Raw genomic sequence first — 22,423 nt, forward strand, 5'->3', positions numbered from 1 at the left:
ATTAATTAGGCCCCAGAGCTGCAACCCAATCCTGCATAGTATTGCTTACCTGAAATTGTCCAAATTACCAAGGATTTGCACGTCTGTAATACTGTTGTCATTTAGATGTAATTTATTACATTTTCCAGAAATGCCAACAGCTATTATTTCAAATTCCCTATTGTTCTGAATCTTCCTGCAAATTTAACATTTAAGAGATCTTGGGATGCATGGTTTGTCGTGTTCCTTTAACAATAAAACCAATGCTACTTTATCACAACTGTCAGCCATTCAATGGAAAGACTAGATTTATTTTAAATATTTGCATCTGTTTACATAAAGTCAACTATATAACATTCATCGTACACGATAAGCCAGACAACAAAACGCTTAACAATGCTAAGCAAACTACTATGAAAATAGTTTGAAAAAGCTTCGTTTCCCAATAAATTTCATATTCCTGAACATTTTCAGAACATGTTTGGGACCCCAAGAGTATTGTTACAATTTTTTTGTGACTATTACCTCATAGACAATTTGTACAAATTCTAGGAATGCCAAACTGGAACAGCTATGAAATTAATATTAAATTAGTCAATAAAAAAGTGAAAAAAATCTTAAAATGAATAAATTATATTATTCAAATACAAGTTGTGAAGAATGTACAACCCCACATTCCTGTTCTATATCCACTGAATGGAAATAGGACACTCTCTTACTCTTCAATAGGGAGCACCTTCTTTTCTCTATCCATTCTGTCCAAAATTTCAGTGTAGAGACCCATCATCTGCCAAAACACAAATAATGTGTGTAACTCATAATTTTCCGTTTTCATTATATTCCATACACTATGTCCAAGACAATACTTCTACTTTTACTTGAAAAACCCTGGTGGGAACACAAGTTAAGTGTGAATTTCTCTGTACAGTCATATCAAAGCACGTAACTATAAGATGGAGTGTTCATGTGATAAAGTTTATTTCCCAGCTATGGTTACCCATTTCCAAAATTCCAGATTACTGAAACTAATAAGAAAGCATGACTGACACTGGATCACAAGATCATACCTCTTGAGAAATCAGAATCCACGTCATCACCCAAGTGACTGTAACACAAGTTTACAAATGTACAGATCAGCAACTATCCCAATATTAGCAATTATCTTAACAGGAATAGAAGGTACTATTTTGAGTGAATTGCTGCAAATTCTGAAACATAATCAATAAGCAGCCAAAACTGACCAAAATGTTATCCTGTAGAACAGAATGTGTGAGCAATGATTGTCTCGTGAACAGATAAAACACCAATCCTGTGGGGAATGTCTCAGGAATCTTTAATTAATCATTGCTGTAATACATAATTTGTAGCTTCCCTCTGGGATTAGCATTTTAAAGCTACCTACATGTAAGGAATGCACCACGGATTACACCTATGAAACGCAAACTAATCTAGGTGTTAGGACTTGCAGCTTGTGTGATGGCAAGCTTTCAGATTCCTTCCCTAAGAAAGTCACTGCTGCAGGTTATACAATCTTGCAATAAACCGCAGGTTATACAATCCCATAAGGAATAAATAAAAGTCTACATTCCCTTTTTGCTAATATATCATTTAACGATCAAATGGTTGGCACATTCAGATCAAAAGAGGGAATTAGGCCTTCTTGAGTCAATTCAGTTATTAACTTCCTGAAAAATAAATCAGCCTACTGTATTGGCTGAATCAGATCTTTGAGAAAATGTTACCTTGTCGTCTCTGCCAAGGTAATTCCCAATAGCATTATTCTCTCTTAGAAAACAAATGTGTCATTAAAAGAAATTGCATTTGTTTGTATGGGGAAAAAAACAGATGAAAAGTGAATAACTATTCACAATTATTGAAATCATGAAGAGAACTGCAGCAATGAATGCATAATCAGTTTGAGTGCAGAATTAGGAAAAGAAATCAAGGGATCCAATGATTGTGTCTCTGTAAGGATTTTTACAGTAACCAGCCATGCCTGCGTGAAGTTATTTTCAACTGGAGTGGTCCAGTATCTTTGGTAGTGAAACTGTCCAGTGAAAGAGTTGTTCAGACACTAGAATTACATTTGTCTATGCCATTACCTGGAGACAGCAAAAGTTCTAGGTAACACAGTAGAAGGAAATGCTGCTGTGGGTATTCGAAAGCAAGTAGTTCCTATTGTACAAGGATTTCCAGTGGACTGTACTCGAGGACAGAATGAAAGACACTCATTCAGATACTCAACCAACTCCAGCTCTACTGAACCAAGTGTCACCAGTGTCTACTGTGTCACTAGTGGTACTGTGCAGGTCATGGAATATTTGCAAAGCTCCTGAAAGATTGACATATATCTGAAACATGAATTTTCACTATGTTTCTTTCCTTAAGGAGATTTGAAATTAAGGGGGAAGAAGTGTTATAGAGTGTTAGATCGCACAGTGATATTATTGCTGAACTAGTAATCTAGAGATCCAGTGTAAAGCTCTGGGGACCCGGTTGTGTATTCTGCCACACATTAAAAATATGGAATTAAAAGTCTAATGATGGGCAAGAAATCATTGGCAATTGTTTTGAATATCCATCTGCTATCCTCACCTAGTCTGGCCTACATGTGACTCCAGAACCACAGCAATGCTCTCTGAAATGGCCTAGCAAACCAGTCAATTGTATTCAATTGTTAAGAAAATACAAAGGAATAAAACCAGAGAGACCACCCAGCTTTGACCTAGGCATTAGAAATGACAATGGAAAACTCAGCCCTGTAGATCCTACAAAGTCCTCCTTACTACATCCAAGGGTTTGTGCCAAATTTGGGATAGCTGTCTCACAAACCACAACCTGAAATAGTATACTCACAGAATCATACCTTACAGATAATGTCCCCAACATCACCATTCCTGTGTATGTCCTATGTCACCACAGGACAGACTCAGTAGTGGTGGCGGCACAATGGTGTACAGTCCAGAGAATGATTCCCTAACACTCCTGAGCATCGACTCCAGAACTCTTGAAATCTCATGACGTCACGTCAAACATGGATAAGGAAGCCTCCTGTTGATTACCAGGTGTCATCCCCCTTCAGCTGATGAAATCAGTACTCCTCCATGATGAACACCACATGGAGGAAACATGGAGGGTGGCAATGTGCTCTGGGTGGGGGACTTCAATATCCATCACCACGAGTGGCTCGGTTGCACCACAAGTCTGGTCAATTCTAAAGGATTGGAACTGTGGCATGTGGTAAGGGGTCCAACAAGAAGGAAAAACATACTTGACCTCATCCTCACCAACCTGCCTACCGCATATGCATCTGTTCATGACAGTATCAGTAGGAGTGACAGTCCTTGTGGAAAATATGTCCCATCTTCACATTGAGGATTACCCTCCATTGTGTTGTGTAGCACCACCACTGTGCTAGATGGGATAGACTTTGAACAGGTCTATCAACTCAAGACTGGGCATCCATGAAGTTCTGTGGGCCATTATCAGCAGCAGAATTATACTCAACCACAATCTGCAACTTCATGGTCTGACATATTCCCCACTCCACAATTACCACCAAGCCAGGGGATCAACCCTGATTCAGTGAAGAGTGCAGGAGGGCATACCTAAGCTGTCAACCTGGCGAAGCTACATCACAAGGCCACTTGCATGCCAAATGCATAAGCAGCAAGTAATAGATGGAGACGAGCAATTAATCCACCAACAGGTCAAATCTAAAATCTGCAGTTACGCCACATACAGCCGTGAATAATGGTAGACAATTAGAACAAAGAACAGGCCCTTTGGCCCTCCAAGCCTGCACTGGCCATGCTGCCCAACTGAACTAAAACCCCCTACCCTTCCAGAGACCATATCCTTATATTCCCATCCTATTCGTGTATTTGTCAAGATGCCCCTTAAAACTCACTATCGTATCAACTTCCACTACCTTCCCCAGTAGCGAGTTCCAGGCACCCACCACCCTCCATGTAAAAAATCTGCCCGCACATCTCCTTTAAAGCTTGCCCCTCACACCTTAAACCTATGCCCCCTAGGAAAAAACTTCTGACTATCCACTCTGTCCATGCCCCTCATAATCCTGTACATTTCTATCAGGTAGCCCCTTAACATCCGTCGTTCCAGTGAGAACAAACCAAGTTTCTCCAGCCTCTCCTCATAGCTGATGCCCTCCATGCCAGGCAACATTCTGGTAAATCTTTTCTGTACCCTCTCCACAGCTTCCACATCCTTCTGGTAGTGTGACGACCAAAATTGAACACGATATTCCAAGAGCAGCCGAACTAAGGTTCTATAAAGCTGCAACATGACTTGCCAATTTTTAAACTCAATGCCCCAGCCAATGAAGGCAAGCATGCCGTATGCCTTCTTGATTCCCTTCTCCAGCTGCGTTGCCATTTTCAGTGAACTGTGTACCTGTACACCCAGATTCCTTTGCCTATCAATACGCTTAAGGGTTCTGCCATGAATTGTATAATTCCTACCTGTATTAGACCTTCCAAAATGCATTACCTCGCACTTGTCCGGATTAAACTCCATCTGCCATCTCTCTGCCCAAGTCTCCTACTGATCTATATCCTGCTGTATTCTCTGGTGGTCCTCATCGCTATCCACATATCCAGCAACCTTTGTGGCATCCGCAAACTTACTAATCAAACCAGTTACATTTTCCTCCAAATCATTTATATATATTACAAAGAGTCAAGGTCCCAGCATTGATGCCTGAGGAACGCCACTTGTCACAGTCCTCCATTCAGAAACACACCCTTTCACTGCTACCCTCTGTTTTCTTTGACAGAGCCAATTTTGTATCCACCTTGCCTGTTCACCATGCAAAATCACCTTCTGTACCACTCCGCCATGAGGGACCTTGTCAAAGGCCTTAGTGAAGTCCATTAGACAATATCCACTGCCCTTCCCTCATCAATCATTTTCACCACTTCCTCAAAAAACCCGATCAAGTTTGTGAGACACAATCTCCCCTTCACAAAACCATGTTGCCTCTCGCTAATACATCCACTTATTTCCAAGTGGGAATAAATCCTGTCTCAAAGAATCCTCTCCAATAATTTCCCTACCACCTAATTACCTGGATTATTCTTGCTACCCTTCTTAAACAAAGAAACAACACTGGCTATTCTCAATCCTCTGGGACCTCCCCTGCAGCCAGTGAGGATACAAAGACTCCTCTCAAGACCCCAGCAATTTCCTCCCTTGCCTCTCTCAGTATTCTGGAGTATATCCCCTGGGGACTTGTTTATCTTAATGTTTCTCAAGAAGTATTCACAACAATCTTCAGCCAGAAGTGCTGAGTGAATGATCCATCTCAGCCTCTTCGAGAGATCCCCAGCATTACCGATGTTAGTCTTCATTCAATCAATTCACTTCACATGATACCAAGTAATAACAAATGCTGTGGCCCCTGACAATATTCCGGCAATAGTCCTGAAAACTTGTGATCCAGAAGCAGCCAAGCTGGTCCAAGGGTCTTAATCAGCTATGCGGAAATCACAAAATGATGGTGGAGATGATAGGCAGTTTAGGATTGTTTAAGTGGCATGCTTTGACACTTTGTAAATTGCCTGACCATTATTTAAGCTGTCAGTGACAATTAAAAAATCTAATGTCTGATGTACTATTTTACTTGACAGGCTATCTGGGGTAGGTTAGATAAAAAACATCATTTGTTCATATTGTTTTTTGTTGTTTCCCAAGGAGCATTTTTATCTCATAAATCCATGGCTGAGTTTCACAAGCTACACTTATAGAACATAGAACATTACAGCGCGGAACAGGCCCTTCGGCCCACAATGTTGCACCGACCAGTCTTATTTTTAAAAAAAAACATTGACCCACTAATCTAAACCAATCCTTTTTCGTCCATAAACCTATCCACCAATCTCTTAAACGCCCCCAAACTAGGCGCATTTACAACTGCAGCAGGCAGGGCATTCCAGTCCCTCACCACCCTCTGGGTAAAGAACCTGCCCCTGACATCCGTCCTATAACTACCCCCCATTAATTTAAAGCCATGCCCCCTCGTGCTAGATTTCTCCATCCGAGGAAACAGGCTATCACCATCCACCCTATCTAAACCTCTAATCATCTTATATGTTTCTATAAGATCCCCTCTTAGCCGCCTTCTTTCCAGTGAAAACAACCCCAAATCCCTCAGTCTCTCCTCATAGGACCTCCCCTGCATACCAGGCAACATCCTGGTAAACCTCCTCTGCACCCTCTCCAAAGCCTCCACATCCTTCCTGTAATGTGGGGACCAGAACTGCACACAGTACTCCAAGTGCGGCCGCACCAGAGTTGTGTACAGTTGCAACATGACGCTGCGACTCCTAAATTCAATCCCCCTACCAATAAACGCCAAGACACCGTACGCCTTCTTAACAACCTTATCTACTTGATTCCCAACTTTCAGGGATCTATGTACATACACCTAGATCCCTCTGCTCCTCCACTCTATTCAAAGTCCTCCCGTTAGCCCTATACTCAACACATCTGTTATTCCTACCGAAATGGATTACCTCACACTTCTCCGCATTAAACTCCATCCGCCACCTCGCGGCCCAGCTCTGCAACCTGTCCAAGTCACCCTGCAAACTTCGACACCCTTCCTCACAATCTACCACACTTCCGACTTTGGTGTCATCAGCAAGGGAGATCCTGAGTTCACAGTTTGATCATTTAAAGGGGCAATTAAAGGATCAACAATCCATTACGATGGGTCTGAATAGTAGTTTATTTTGCTTTTATAAGAGACTGAATGTCTGAGATGTAAAAGCTTTGCATGGGATTCAAAATGAAGTTGTTTTTCACTATCAAGTGTGCATGAGAGAAAGCTGTATTAGACTGTTGAAAGTTTTTAGATTGTTGAAAGTTTTTTCCATTGCCTCATGGACCTTGAGGTCTGCCCATGGAAGACACTGTACTAGGTGAAAGACTACGGAAGTGACATGGGGACATGAGGAAACATGTGGGTTTGGGTAAGGGTGAGGGCTAGAGAGGTCCTTACACAATTGGGACAAAGTCCCAAAGAATTAACAGCAGCTTTCTAATCAGTCTGTACTGGCATTCACCCACTTCCAAAGCCACATAGGATCTGCCTCAATCCCACTTCATCTCCCTGGAACAGAAGTTGGGTTTAAGGGCCACTTTGAATCAAGGCTGGTCTACAAAGCCAGTAAATTTGTAAATACAAGCTGCCTGGCCCAGTAGCAAAAATCTTTAAGGCAGCTAGAAATGGATAATAAGTATTGCCTTATGATTATTACTGGCTAGGCCTTCAGCCACCTGCTCCCACTCTCTGAAAGTCTCTTCCTAAATTTCTCTGCCTCGCCACCTATTTGTCCTCCATTAAGAACTTCTTTAAAATCGACTGATTTGATTAAGCTTTTCATCACCCCTGTCAATATCTCCTTCATTGGCTTGTGTCAATATTTTCTGCTTGTGACTCTTTGCCTGCAAATGTCTTGGAAGTTTTTTTCTGCATTGAGGTATTAAAGGAACGCAGAATTTGGTATACCAAGGTTCATAAATAATGAAGGGTTTTTTTAAACTAAATGAATGATTCTTACGGTAAATTTGTCTTACCTGGTTTTCATAGTTGGCCCTGAGAGAACCCAGATGTTTGAGGAAACGCATTCCAAGCCCACACCATTGCTCTGCTTCAGTATATTTCCCCAAACTGTACAAGGAAGCCCCTGTATTCCAAGCTCGAGTCATCAGCCACAGGATCTCCACCTCTGGGTATTCCTCTTGCTTCACAAAAAAAAACATAGCCTAAGACATAGACTGCTCACCTAGACCTCACATTCTTCAATCTTTAAAGTACAAATTGAACAAGGTGCACCACTGTTTTATCCCTAATTGCCCTTGAGAAGATGGTTGTGAGCTGCCTTCTTAAATTATTTCAACCCATGTCGTAAAGGTTGTTGTATTTTGAGAGAACGAGTAAATTGGGCCTTTACTCTGAGATGCTTAGAAGAATAAAGAGGTAATCTCATTGAAACATGCAAAATTCTTAAGGGGCTTTATAGGTAATACCTGAGAGTTTGTTCCCCTAGTTAGAGAAGGTGCCACAGGATATGAGGACGATCCTTTAGAACTGAAATCAGGAGAAATTTTTTCAAAGTGTTGTTGGATCATTGGAATTCTCTACTCCAGAGGACTGTGGATGCTTCACTGCTGAATATATACTTAAGGCTGAGATAAATGGGAAGCAGACAAGAAAGTGGAGTTAAGACTGATGATCAGCCATGATCATCTTGACTGGCTGAGCTGGCTTGATGAGCTGCATGTCTACTCCTTCTATTTCCTATGTTATGCTCTTAAGAACTCCCATAGTGCAAATAGGAGGGACATGGCAACAATGAAGGACTGTGATGCTCTTTGACTTTGAGCAGAACTTGCAGGCTGTGGCACTAGTGTCTGCTGCCCATTTCCTTTTACGTGGTAGAGTTTCTGGATTTTGAAGATGCTGCTGAAGTTCCTGCAATGCATCTTCAAGATGATACACACTACTGCCCGTGTGTGTCAGTGTGGAGGGAGTGGATACTTAGGGTGGAGAATGGGGTGCCAGTCAAGTTGGTTGCTTTGTTCTGGATGGTGTCGAGTGATTTGACTGCTGTTGTAGCTGCACTCATCCAGGCAAATGGAGAGCATTCCAGCACACACCTGACTTGGTGGATAGGTTTTGGGGAGTCAGAGGTGAATTAGTTGCTATATAATTCCCAGCCTCTGATTTGCTCTTATTGTCACAATATCAGGCAGTTCCAGTTCAGTTTATGGTCAACGTTAACGACTAAATGGTGGGCGACTCTGCAATGGTAATGCTGTTGAATGTCAATGGAAGGTGGATAGCACCTCTTGTTGGAGATGGTCTTTGCTTGGTACTTGCGTGGCACTTAAAAGACGTTCCTCCTGAACAGAATCATACAAACTCATATATCTATTTTCAGGTCATGTAATTAATATGAACTAATCATCTCTTGTGTTTTATGGTCAAATGCACAACAGCCTGAGAAATTAAGCCCAACATAAAATAGGACACTTTTTAATTAATACAGCTAAAACTGCTTCTACAAGGTTACCACAGTCCAAAGGCCAACAGGGACACACATCAGAACAATCTCGCATTTCAAACACCAGACTTCACCTAAACAATAGAGAAGTCATCATGACCCAAAACTAGAGCCCAGACCTCTTGCATGTTGAACAGAGAGGCTCAAACTTTACAATGGAAGAGTTGTTATGGCCCAAAACCCATCAGCAGGTACTCATTTAGAAGACATTATGACCCAAAACCCATCAGCAGGTACTCATTTAGAAGACATTATGATTGTGCATTCCCTAGTCTCAGCCAAACTCACTGCTTTTAACCATAACCATGAAAAGAGATACGTATAACTAGGATCACCTGGCCTAACCTTGTTCCGGTATTGTGGCCCTCATCCTGTCACCTCATTGGTTGAAAGCCAGGGACATTTGAAGGAGGAAGGGGGAGGATAGAAATAGTCATTTTTCAAGTTAAACTCCAGCAAAGACTCCACCAAATCTCCTGTGACCTGGGACAATGCAAGAGACTATGTGAGATCCACCTTCATGCTAAGAGGAGCCCGAGTTCATCGGTCACTGTGAGCTCATTTCATTGAATCAACAGCCCAATCAATTTCACCAGACAAGATAGTTTTTATTTCTCAAGAAATTAGCCTGCTTTGGGGAAAATGAACTCAATCATAGAATTAGACAGTCCAGACAGAGGCTATTCGGCCCATCAAGTCTGCACCAACCACAATCCCACCCAGACCCTATCACCATAATTCCATGCATTTATTCTATCTATCCCCCTGATACTAAATGGCAATTTAGCATGGTCAATCCATCTAACTTGCACATCTTTGGACTGTGGGAGGAAACTAGAACACCCAGAGAAAACACACACAGATACAGGGAAAATGTGCAAACTTCACATAGACAGTAATCCAAGTTGGGAATCAAACTGCTGTGAAGCAGCAGTGCTAACCATTATGCCAAAATGCCACCCCACATCTACTGTGTAAGAATTGTTTCTTTAATCCATTACCGTTTTTAATAAAACTAAGTTTGAAGCACAGTCCTTTGTCTCAAAGTAAAAGGACTTGAGTAAATGTGATAAACTGGTCAAAGCGTTGTACAGGATATTTCACAGACAACAGTTTACAACTTCATGAGAACCCATTCACACTGCTCATGCGCCAATCTGTCAGCAACGCTGCCCCTCTGATCTCCACACCCCCTGATCACTGGCCTTTTGGCCTGCCCTGACCACACCCCCCACAGACCTAAACCCCCAGCAGGTGCGATTCCTCCCACCACCATAAGTGGGAGAATCTCCCCCCAATGACTGGCTTTAATATCTCAATAAAACAAGTCCAAGAGTGCCCTTGCCATGCTGTCCAATGTAACCTGTTATTGAGTTAGGTGGCAAGGCAGCATTGCACAATTGCAGGTAGTGGATTCCTTCACAGGATGTCCCTAATCCACAGAGAGTGGTACTCAGCATAAACTGTGAAGATGAGTGAACCAGAATTCTAGCCAGAACTGTCATTGTTCCATAAGGTTTTCTTACCATGGGAAGCTCTGGCATCATAAAGAACTTCTACTATACATATTATTAGTGCTCTGTATCTGCCAAATTTATTTCCAAGCTAATTCAAGCAGGAAAGATCAAAACTTTCTCCTAATTTGAGGCTGTAACTCAGTTTCACTACATTGTTAATAGCAAGAATTCGCAATACAAAACAAAGAATTCGGCCTTTGTTTTCAAAATAGGGTCCATTCAGAACTTGTTACTCTAGTACAAGGTCCAAATATAGAGGAAAGGTCTCAATTATTTTTTTAACTCCCCTATGCTCTCATTCTTCCCTCACTCACCAAACTCTCTATAATAATGAATGCTTCCTCATAGTATGACCAGACTTCCTCAAGGACCCGAGGTTCAATTTCAGTTATTCCTGTAGGGAGTGAGATCTGGATCAAGCTATGTAGCAATTTGCTATGGAGAAAAAAAGCAAGTTAATCCTTAATGATTATCCTCTGAACGTTAAAATAAGGTTTAAACTTGTCTTAATTAGTTGAAGCAGAGAGCTGAAGAGTTATGTTGGAACAGTATAAATTGTTAGTTAGGCCACAGCGATAATATTGTGTGCAATTCTGGAATCACATTATAGGAGGGATGTGATAGCATTGGAGAGAGCGCAGAATATATTTACCAGGATGTCTGCTTGGCTGGAGTTTTAGTTATGAAGAGAGATTGGATAGACTGGACTTGCTTTCCTTGGAGCAGAGGAGACTGAGGAGATACATGACTGAAATGTATAAAATTGTGAGACGCATAGATGGAGCAGACAGGAAGAAACCTTTCCTCTTGGTGGACAGATCAACAAGCTGGGGGACAGATTTAACGCAAGGGGCAGGAGGTTTAGAAGGGATCTAAGGAAAAGCCTTTTCACCCAAATGATGTTGGGAGTCTGGAACTCACTGTCTAAGAGAATGATGAAAGCATTGACCCTCATAACATATAAAAAGTGTTTAGATGCGCACTTGCAATGCTAAGGCATACAAGGCTATGGGTCAAGTTCTGAAATGGGATTAGAATAGGTGGTGCAGACATATTGGGCTGAAGGGCTTTTTCTGTGCTGTAGATCTCCACGACGACCTCCATCCTAGCAACAGACAAATACTCTTCAAAAATGATCTTTTCATTTCAATTAATAAAACAAAGTTCTGGAAAAACTCAGCAGGCCAGGCAGTATCTGCTGACAGATAAACAGAGTTAATGTTTCAGATGGATGACCTTTCATCATAAGTGTTTTGGAAGCAGATTTGAGAACGGAAACGTGGTAATATGAGTTCTGTGGGTAAATTTTCAAGCACATACAAAAACAAACTGGAGCTGAATTATCCTCCCAAAAAAGTACATTGAAGCCCCACCAAGAACATCATGTGCCTCGAGATTAGGACTGCAGTGGTATGGCAAACATTTACAATGCATTTCCCCATATCATCGACTGAAACTTGCACTAAACAATTACCAAATAGATATCAGGGGGTGATTTGTATCTGAGGGAACAGTGGATCTCTGGAACAAAATGTTGATTTGTAAAGCAGGTGCCAATTCATTAAATTCTTACAAGTGACAGGTGAATCCTGTTTCTGTGTGCAAAAGACACTTCAAAAAGTTATTTCAGCGAATCGAGCCAAAATAATTTCCTGGATTAGATTCAATCACCTAGATAAATTGGAGCACAATTTCACTTTTTCTGTCCTCTAAATTGGCCTGTGTTTTTTTTAAATCTAGTTTTCCACATCGCCCAGGACATCACATGGTTTAGGTGGGATGGAGAATGTATATGTTGTGATACTCAAGGTACACAATTACAAGAGACTATTTGGATGGGCCAGTATCGGACAGTATTTATTGTCATTATTTGTAAATACTAATCTTGGAATTAGTGTCATAATTTTAACAAATATGTTCAATACAAGATCATCAATGAGAGTTCTGATAACTGCTGTGCGTAAAATAAACCAATGAAATGGGGGCAGTGCCCAGAAATTCCCACAACAGAGTAAGGCTACATTATATAACAGGCTATACATCCCTCTCAAGCTTGGATACTGACCTGCAGCATATGCCATCCCAATCAGACTGCTTCTTTTGAAGAGATAAGGCGATCTTCAAGGCTTTTTTACAAACTGATGGGAAGTGAGCAGGAGATTCCATGGCTAAGGCTTAAATTTACAAGAGAACAAAGTCTATATTATCCTCCATATCGTGTCGAAACAACACACATCCAAATGTTGACAAACAACTTTACCTACTAAGATACTATTTCTTTTTTGGCCAGTCCGGATATCTAATAACTGTAGCAATACTGGATTGGTGACTCCTTTCTATCATTCAGCACACAAATGTGTTTCTGAAAAATACGGTGTTGATAAAAATTTGCAAAACAAACATTTCCATTGGAAAACATGTAAAAGGATTAGTTTACAATCCCGTCCCGGACAAAGTGTTGCCCACTGCATTCCTCCCTATTAACTGCAGCTGCACCAGACACAAGTGCTATGTGATAAAACCTGAATAGCATCTGAACAAACATAGCACAAAGAAAGCTACTTGAAATTTTTTTTTATAAGGGCAAACATGTGCACAACTGGGAATGATTCTGATGATGACAGCTAGTGATGATCTGTATCCAATCTCGGAGTGTTTCTTTGGTCTGAGGAACCTGCAGACTAACCTGGTGGTGACAGTGGAAGAGTGCGTTTCTGAATGGAAGGCTATGATGTGTGGCGTTGAGAGAAGAATTGGCGAATGTGGACTGGGGGAGCGCGTTGGAGGGAGGGTCTGTTGAGGAGCAGTGGAGGATCTTTAAGGAGATCTTTCTTGGTGCTCAGCGGAAATTTATTCCGATGGTCAAAAAGGACTGTAGGAGGAGAGGTAATAAGCCGTGGATAACGAAGGAGGTGAAGGAAAGTGTTAAACTAAAAGCGGAGGAATTTAGAGTAGCTAAGAGTAGTGGGCGAGAAGAGGATTGGGAGAGGTTTAAATGTCAACAAAGATTGACAAAGAAGTTGATAAAGAAGGGTAGGAGAAACTATGAAGCTGGGCTAGCGCTTAATATAAAAAAGGATAGCAAGAGTTTTTATAAATATATAAAAAGGAAGAGGCTGGCTAGGGTGAATGTTGGTCCTTTAGAGGATGAGAAAGGGGACCTAGTGGTAGGGGATGGGGATATGGCTAAGGTATTGAATAACTTTTTTGTTTCTGTCTTCACGGAGCAGGACGTGAATAATTTGCCAGGTGTTAGCGATGGAAAGGTGGTAGGACTGGAGGGTCTTAATGACATTACTGTTACTAGAGAGGCGGTGCTCGACAGACTGGAGGGGCTGATTGTGGACAAGTCCCCAGGACCGGATGGAATGCATCTGAGGGTTCTGAAAGAAATGGCGGAGGTGATAGTGGATGCCTTGGTGGTTATTTTCCAGACGTCGCTGGATTCTGGGGAAGTGCCGGATGATTGGAAAACGGCTAATATTACGCCGTTGTTTAAGAAGGGTGCCAGGCAAAAGGCGGGGAATTATAGGCCGGTTAGTTTAACGTCTGTGGTAGGTAAAATGTTAGAATCTGTCATTAAGGAGGAAATTGCGAGGCATCTTGAAGGGAATTGCTTGATAGAGCAGACGCAGCACGGTTTCATTAAAGGGAAGTCGTGTCTGACAAATTTACTGGAGTTCTATGAGGATGTGTCTAGGGCGGTGGATAGAGGAGAGCCGGTGGATGTGGTCTTTCTAGATTTTCAGAAGGCGTTTGACAAAGTACCTCACAAGAGGTTATTGCAGAAGGTCAAGGGACATGGAGTTGGGGGTAGGGTGTTAGCGTGGATAGAGGATTGGTTGTCAAATAGGAGGCAGAGAGTGGGGGTCAACAGGTGCTATTCGGATTGGCGGATGGTGACTAGTGGAGTGCCCCAGGGGTCGGTGCTGGGGCCTCAGCTTTTTACCATTTATATAGATGATCTGGAGGAGGGAACCGAGTGTAGAGTGTCGAAATTTGCTGATGACACCAAGATTGGGGGAACGGCAAATTGTGCGGAGGGTGTGGAGAGTCTGCAGAAGGATCTAGATAGGCTGGGCGAATGGGCCAGGAAATGGCAAATGGAATTTAATGTTGGCAAGTGTGAGGTGGTCCACTTTGGTAGGAAAAATGGTAGGAAGGACTATTACTTACGGGGCGAAAAACTGCAGCAGGCGACGGTGCAGAGGGACCTCGGGGTCCTTGTGCATGAGTCGCAAAAACCCAGCTTGCAGGTGCAGCAGGTGGTCAGGAAGGCAAATGGGATGCTGGCCTTCATAACCAAGGGGATTGAATATAAAAGTAGGGAGGTCTTGCTGCAGCTGTATAGGGCATTGGTGACGCCGCAGCTGGAGTAGTGTGTGCAGTTTTGGGCGCCGCACCTGCGCAAAGATATTTTGGCCTTGGAGGGAGTGCAGAGGAGGTTTACTAGGCTGATACCGGAGTTGAGGGGGTTGAGCTATGAGGAGAGGCTGAATAAACTGGGCTTGTACTCGTTAGAGTTTAGAAGAATGAGGGGAGATCTCATTGAGACATATAAGATGATGAATGGGATGGATAGGATAGAGGTGGAAAGACTCTTCCCGCTCAAAAAAGACAGTAGGACTAGGGGGCACAGCCTCAAGATAAAAGGGGGGAAGTTTAGAACGGAGTTGAGGAGGAACTTCTTCACTCAAAGGGTGGTGAATCTCTGGAATTCTCTGCCCGTTGAAGTGGTGGAGGCTGCCTCGCTAAATATTTTTAAGACGCGGGTTGATGGGTTTTTGATAAGAGAGGGGATTAAGGGTTATGGGGAGAGGGTGGGAAAGTGGAACTGAGCAGCTACAGATCAGCCATGATCTTACTGAATGGCGGGGCAGGCTCGAAGGGCTAGATGGCCTACACCTGCTCCTATTTCTTATGTTCTTATGTTCCTCAGCGATCAATGCAATATATACATATAAATGATTTGGAGGAAAATGTAACTGGTTTGATTAGTAAGTTTGTGGTTGACACAAAGGTTGCTGGGTTTGCAGATAGCGAGGAGGACCATCAGAAGATACAGCAGGATATAGATCAGTTGGAGACTTGGACGGAGAGGTGGAGTTTAATCCGGACAAATGCGAGATAATGCATTTTGGAAGGTCTAATACAAATAGGGAATATAAATGGCAGAACTCTTAACAGTATTGATAGGCAAAGGGATCTGGGTATACAGGTACACAGGTCACTGGAAGTGGCAATGCAGCTGGACAAGGTAGTCAAAAAGGCATACAGCATGCTTGCCTTCACTGGCCGGGCCACTGAGTTTAAAAATTGGCAAGTCATGTTGCAGTTTTATAGAATCTTAGTTAGGCTTGGAATATAGTGTTCAATTCTGGTCACCACACTACCAGAAGGATGTGGAGGCTTTGGCGAGGGTACAGAAAAGATTTACCAAGGTATTGCTTGGTATGGAGAGCATCAGCTGTGAGGAGAGGTTGGAGAAATTTGGTTTGTTCTACTGGAACGACAGAGGCTGAAGGGTGACCTCATAGAAGTCTACAAGATTATAAGAGGCATGGACAGACTGGATAGTCAAAAGCTTTTTCCTAGGGTGGAAGAGTCAATTACTAGGGGGCATCGGTTTAAGTTGCAAGAGACAAGGTTTAACGGAGATGTATGAGGCAGATGTTTTACACAAAGGGTGGTGGGTGCCTGGAACTCACTGCCAGGGGAGGTAGTGAAAGCAGATATGATTGTGACATTTAAGGAACATCTTGACAAATACATGAATAGGATGGGAATACAGGGATAAGGTCCCCGGAAGGGTAAGCGTTTTAGTTCAGTCAGACAGTATAGTCAGTGCAGACTTGGAAGGCTGAAGAGCTTGTTCTTGTGCTGTAATTTTCTTTGTTCTTTATTCTTAGATACCGGTCTGGGCCTGAGTAACCTCCTCAAATGCTTATACTGGTCACTTCATGCTGTCATTACATACATCTATTTCAACAGCCCAGGGAACATATGCTATTTCCAGCGTATGGTTGTGCACTGGCTGAAGCCCTGTCTGGGCAAGAGGGGAAATAACCTGGAGGCAGTGGCCTAGATGAACAAGTGATTGGTCAATAGGCCACAGTCCAGCTGGCAGGCTAGCACATACTGCATGAAGTCCTTGTGGTTCAGCCAGCTAATGGAGAACAGGGCAATCATCAGTCTGGGGGGATTGGTTGTTCACCATACACCATGCAACAAGATGCCAGGCAGTTGTGAAAACAGGAAGTATTTACACTGAAACTAAATTACGGCACACTTCCTAATGCATGAACAACAATAACTTATCAATCATGCTAAATCAAGTGGGCGGCACAGTGGTTAGCACTGCTGCCTCACAGTGCCAGGGACTCGGGTTCAATTCCGGTCACTGTGGAATTTGCACATTCTCCCCATGATTGCTCTGGTTTCCTCCCACAATCCAAAGATGTGCAGGTTAGGTGGATTGGCCGTGCTGAATTGCCCATAGTGTTAGGAGGACTAGCTAGGATAAATGCATAGGCTTTTGGGGTTAGGGCCTGGGTGAGATTGTTATCGGTGCAACTTGATGAGCCAAATGGCCTCCTTCTGCACTGTAGGGATTCTATAATTCTAAAAAATGAAGTTCTAACTAGTAGCACTATTCAGGTATGTTCCCTGTTTTTAAAACTTTTCTGAAATGTGTCCTTAGATCATGGTCTAAACAGAGCTATCAGTAACGATCAGGTAAACATAATAAATCAAAAGTGCAAGTTCCAGTAATTTGTTCCACAATTTAAATTGTATTGCGTGACTGAGTCAGCCCTACTTTTTCGGAGCTGGAAAGAAAATCAGGTAACAAACTTTTGAAGTGTCTATGGCTGTCAAAGCAAAACCTGAAAATGAAGATAATAAATGTGTTAGTGTTGAAATCTTCTGCTGAAACAGAAGACTCCAACGCGGTTCATATACAGTAAGAACCTTCACTCGTCCCTTAGAATGGCACATATGTCAGATGAGCAGTTGTTGTATTCTCAGCTTTACAAAAATATGACTAAGTAGTCATGTACCAGCCTCCTGAAGTGAGGAAGTGGGCTCCCACTATACAGAGTCTTGCAAAATTGGGAAAATTTATTGCGTTTCATGTGCTTTAGTGATGTAGTTACTCTAGCCCAATGCAATATGGATGCTCTTCCTCTGATCCTGCATTCTTCAACAGGATCAGGGTGGGATGTCATTAATAGATACAATGTGAAACAAGTACAGCATGCATAAATCCAGGTCCAATTAAATCAGAGTAGGAATTCCTGTAAGATGACCACACAATTTGAGAACTCCAACTTCTTATCTTAAAGTCATCTTTCTTCAGAATTTCTGTATTTCTTTTGATGCCCTTTTGAGTAACTCAATACTAAAATATTTTGATCTAAGTCAATAATTTTAAAATTGATTAGGATATTGTGCTCAGGGCATGTGGTAATTGTTAAATTAAACAGATAAGTGGTCACGAATAAGAAAAGAAAACCATCAACCAGCATGTGTACTTTCTATAAAATGAGTATTCTTTCCTGATTATAATACTTAATTGCTTACTTGGCAATCAGTATATACCAAGGATAAAAGCAAATTACTGTGGATGCTGCAATCTGAAACCAAAAGAGAAAATACTGGAAAATCTCAGCAAGCCGAGCAGCATTTGTAAGGAGAGAAAATTGCTGATATTTCGAGTCCAGATGACCTTTGTCAAAGCTAAACAGCATAGAAAGTCGGAATATTTACACTACAGGGTGAGGGAATGAAAGATGAATCATAACCACAGAAACAAGAGGAAAGGCTGCTAATGGCAATTTATAGAGAGAGAATAAAAGGTGTAAATGGCCAAACAGCAGAGAAGCTGAAATCAGAGCGTGGACTGTGACAGATGAAGATGTGGGGTCGGGGGTGTAGGGGAAGAGTATATACCGAGGAGTTCATTTTGTCAAGCATTGGGATGTTCAATTAAAAGGTAGTATTAATTCAACACCACTTAACCATTGTAAAATAATCTGACATGGGGAGCTGTTAAGTTGTGCTAACTCTGATTTTGTTCTTTTTATTCATTCATGGGGTGTGGACATTGCAGGCTGGGCCAGCATTGGTTGCCCATTCTTAATTGCCCTTGAACTGAGTGGCACACTAGGCCAATGCGAGGGCATTTAAGAGTCAACTACATTGGTATGGGTCTGGGGTTACAAGGCAGATTTCCTTCCCTAAAGGGCATTAGTGAAGCATATTACAAGTGTTACATATTACAAGCGTATTCACTTATATAAGCATATTGAGGCTTATACAACAAATGGCAATGGTTTCACAGTCAAATTTCATCATCTACCATGGTGGTATTTGAATCCAGGTCCCCAGAGGAGTGCCCTGGGTCTCTGGATTACTAGTGACAATACCACTGCACACTGCCTTCCCCAATTTGTTTCACAATCCTTCATTGAAATTTAAAAAAAAGATGTTTTAGATCTTTCTGCAATGACCATGTATAGCTGGGTATAACATCAAGTCTATCTGCAACAAACTGAGGATTATTAAACATGTGTGGATGTGATGGGCAGATCAAACCTCCTATATTGTAATGACTGTGATCCATATAAAACAGAAGGTGAGTGAGAAGAACTATTTAATGTTAATTACACGTTAGTAACACTTTAGGCAACACTGAAATAATATATTTGGTGTATTATCACTAAAGCTGAATTACTTTTACGAGTAGACTGCTGCTGATAAACATGACAGACACTTTTGCATTAAAGGTCTGACAAACAACGAGAATGACAGAAGAAATTCTCTTACATTCATAGCCACTTGATCATTTTCACATATGGCGCAGAAGGTGGCAATCTGACTGATCAAGCCCATGCCAGTTCTCTACACAGCAATTCCTAGAATCATAGAATCCCTACATTGCAGAAGGAGGCCATTCAGCCCATCATGTCTGCGTTGATCACAATCCCACCCAGGCTCTATTCCCATAACACCATGCATTTATCCGAGATAATCTTCCTGACACTAAGGTGCAATTTAGCATGGCCAATCAATCTAATCTGCACATCTTTGGACCAATCCAACTACCCTGCTTGACCTCTGTATCCCTGAAGGTTTATTAATAATCTTACAAACAACCCATAGGCAACTTATCCAAGATGCTCATCAGGGCTGAAAGACTTAATGCTTACAGGCCAAGATTTCCAATGTTTTGGGCTCTATCTGCTGAAGTTGCAAAACTTTTTCCATAACATTCTCAATCTCTGGGTCATTCAGCTTAGCCCTAGCTTCAAACTCATAAAGAAGTAACAGGGTTTCTATAGGATCCTTTGAGTCATCACCTGCAAAGATACAGAAATAATCACACTGGTAGCATAATATAATGGATATATACAAGACTGCATTATTAAAATTCAACTCACAAAAGAAACTGAATTATTGTATTTAGAAATGTTAGGGTCTTTTAGGTGCAACAGTCTAGGCCTGTAACAATAGCTGCATGTGCTCTAAGATTTGTTCTGTTCAACATTTTCAGGCTGTCCTTGATCACTGACCTGCTGCTGTGGATTTGAGTGTCGCCCAAATTTCCCAACAAACTTGAATATGTTCTCGTGCTTGAGTTAAACTTTCAATCTACAAGGACAAAATAATTATTATGGAACACAAATGTAGAGACTCTGAATATCTTTAACCTTGTTTTTCAATTTTTTTTACTAACATTGTTTAGTTTCTCACACTCCACTCATATATTGCAGTTTGTTTGTTTCTGTTTACAATAGTGAAATCTTTGTCATGACCATAAGGATTTCCAGTCAACCAACGTATAACTGCACTATGCCAATCTATACAAGTTCATGAGTTCAATGTTATGTAGGAATGGTAGGATAGGTGAAATGCCACAACTGTAGCTGGAGTGGTGAGACATTGTACAGTATCAATAAGTTGTCTTTGTGGCTGAGAGAAAAGTCTGCAGGGTGGAAACTACATATGGCACCATGCCACAGGAAGCCAGTCAAATCAGGTGAACACAAGTGAGTACATAGTAGTGATAGCGGCAGCATAGTGAGTACAGGACCTCATACAATAATCTCACCTGAGCCATGTGCAAACTGGCACAAGGACAAATAGATGAGAAAGTTACATGCATGACTGAAAGAATTGTGTGGGGGGGGGGGGGCAGGAGTTTTTAGGGTCATGGGACATTTGACATTAGTTCAGGGTGGAAAAACAAGTGTTCTATTGGGACATACTCCACTTAAAATATGCTCAGGTAAGTGTTCTAGCAAATTGAATAATTAGGGAATAGATGTGGTTTTAAATTGATGAGGGAAAGTTTCCCTTCTAGTGCTAATCATGAGCTCTGAGCTAATCTTATCTGTGGCCCACACCTCCTGCTGTCTTGACCTTATTTCTACTTAAACTACTGACCATCCAACTTCCCTTCCTAGATCCCATGTTGACTGACATTGTAAAAAGTTCTTTTTCCTCAGATACTTTTGCTCTTGCTTTCAAATCTATCATAATCAGCAAGGTTCTCCAATATATTTTGGAATGTGCAGGCAATTCATTTATGTACACAGGCCCTTTAAAGATTTTGTATGGTTGTACATGTGCAGTTGTTTCAAGTGGCTGAATTGGGCAGACACTCAGGTACTGCAGACTTGTGTGACACCCTTATTGGGTCTGAGACAAAGGGTGGAATCTTCTGCTCCCAGACAAGGCAAGGAAGGAAGGAAGTAGGCTTGAAAATTTGGCGGGTTAGCATCAGTTACTCAGCATATTGAACGGTATTCATGGAGAGAAACAGTCCATTGGCTGGATTTTTATGTACATGGGAAGACTCAGTGGAGGAGGTAAAATGGCTGAGGAGATCCAATTCCAATTCCTGACCCCATTCGCAGGGTTTCTGATTTTCAGGAGTGTACTTTAAGGGTGAGGTCCCACTGCCTGCACTCCAAACCTGGCTGGCTCCATTGCAGGATTAGGCATGTCCAAGCCCTCCAGAAATTTCATGGAATCGGGCCAGCTACAGGACCAGTACCCAATGCTTTCCCACTTCCACCAGAAGAAAGCTCTGATCAGAAGACCCATGATCAGACTTTTCCAGCTGAGGACCAATTAAGAGTATCTGTTGCTATCTTTCCAGCTCCAGGCAGGCCTACTAACAACATGTAGCCTGCAAGACTAGTAAGGCAGGCTGCTTGTCAGCTGGGGGGCAGGGGATGGGTGTCCCTCAATCTGGACTGATCTGTGCATGGTCAAGGGCAGGCATGGACATGGGGCACATGTGTGGCCACTAACAGCCAGCCTCTGTCCTTGCTGCTGACACCTATAGCTCCGTTCTCCCTGCAGCCCCCATCTCCCTGCAAACCACACCCCACAAGACTCTCTTCCCCCATCCATCCCTCCTTAATCAACAGCACCCACAATTTTCTTGGGTTCCCCCTTGATTTATTCCAGCAGTAGCTACTGCTTTCTCTGTAGCACTGCTGAGTGAAAATATCTATGATTGGCAGGCAGTTCTTGGCCAGAGATTCATCATCTTCCAGGGTCTTCACTTGGGAGGAAGAAATGTCACCGTCCAGTTGATTACCGGATGGGAAGAAGGCACAAGGGACCTTCCTCAGTTAGCATCAGCATTTCTCCGTTTTTCTCGGACACTGCTGAGATACCTGCTGAGCACAGAAGATTCCACACAAAGGAAGTCCATCCCTTGAATTCCATCGCTATCAGTTTGCAGTGTCTAAAAGTTCATTACATCACTGTCCTCCAACACCTATTGTGCAGATGAGTGGGATTTCACTTGCCTGATCATAT

General features: G+C 42.2%; 1 protein-coding gene across 1 annotated transcript in view; it reads right to left on the minus strand.

Annotated features, from left to right (window-relative positions):
* Positions 1-694: 694 nt before the first annotated feature.
* tex11 (testis expressed 11) overlaps positions 695-22,423 on the minus strand; it is a 146,662-nt gene continuing 124,933 nt past the window's right edge. The window contains exons 25-30 of the mRNA XM_080188019.1: positions 20,161-20,239; positions 19,798-19,947; positions 12,654-12,762; positions 10,903-11,023; positions 7,582-7,749; positions 695-766 (exon numbers count right to left, since the gene is read on the minus strand). Of these exons, the coding sequence (XP_080044145.1) occupies positions 695-766; positions 7,582-7,749; positions 10,903-11,023; positions 12,654-12,762; positions 19,798-19,947; positions 20,161-20,239 (699 nt within the window). The remainder of the gene's footprint in view (positions 767-7,581; positions 7,750-10,902; positions 11,024-12,653; positions 12,763-19,797; positions 19,948-20,160; positions 20,240-22,423) is intronic.

This window comes from Carcharhinus amblyrhynchos, chromosome 4 (assembly GCF_965287045.1).
Source record: "Carcharhinus amblyrhynchos chromosome 4, sCarAmb.v2.hapA, whole genome shotgun sequence".
Classification (NCBI taxonomy): domain Eukaryota; kingdom Metazoa; phylum Chordata; class Chondrichthyes; order Carcharhiniformes; family Carcharhinidae; genus Carcharhinus; species Carcharhinus amblyrhynchos.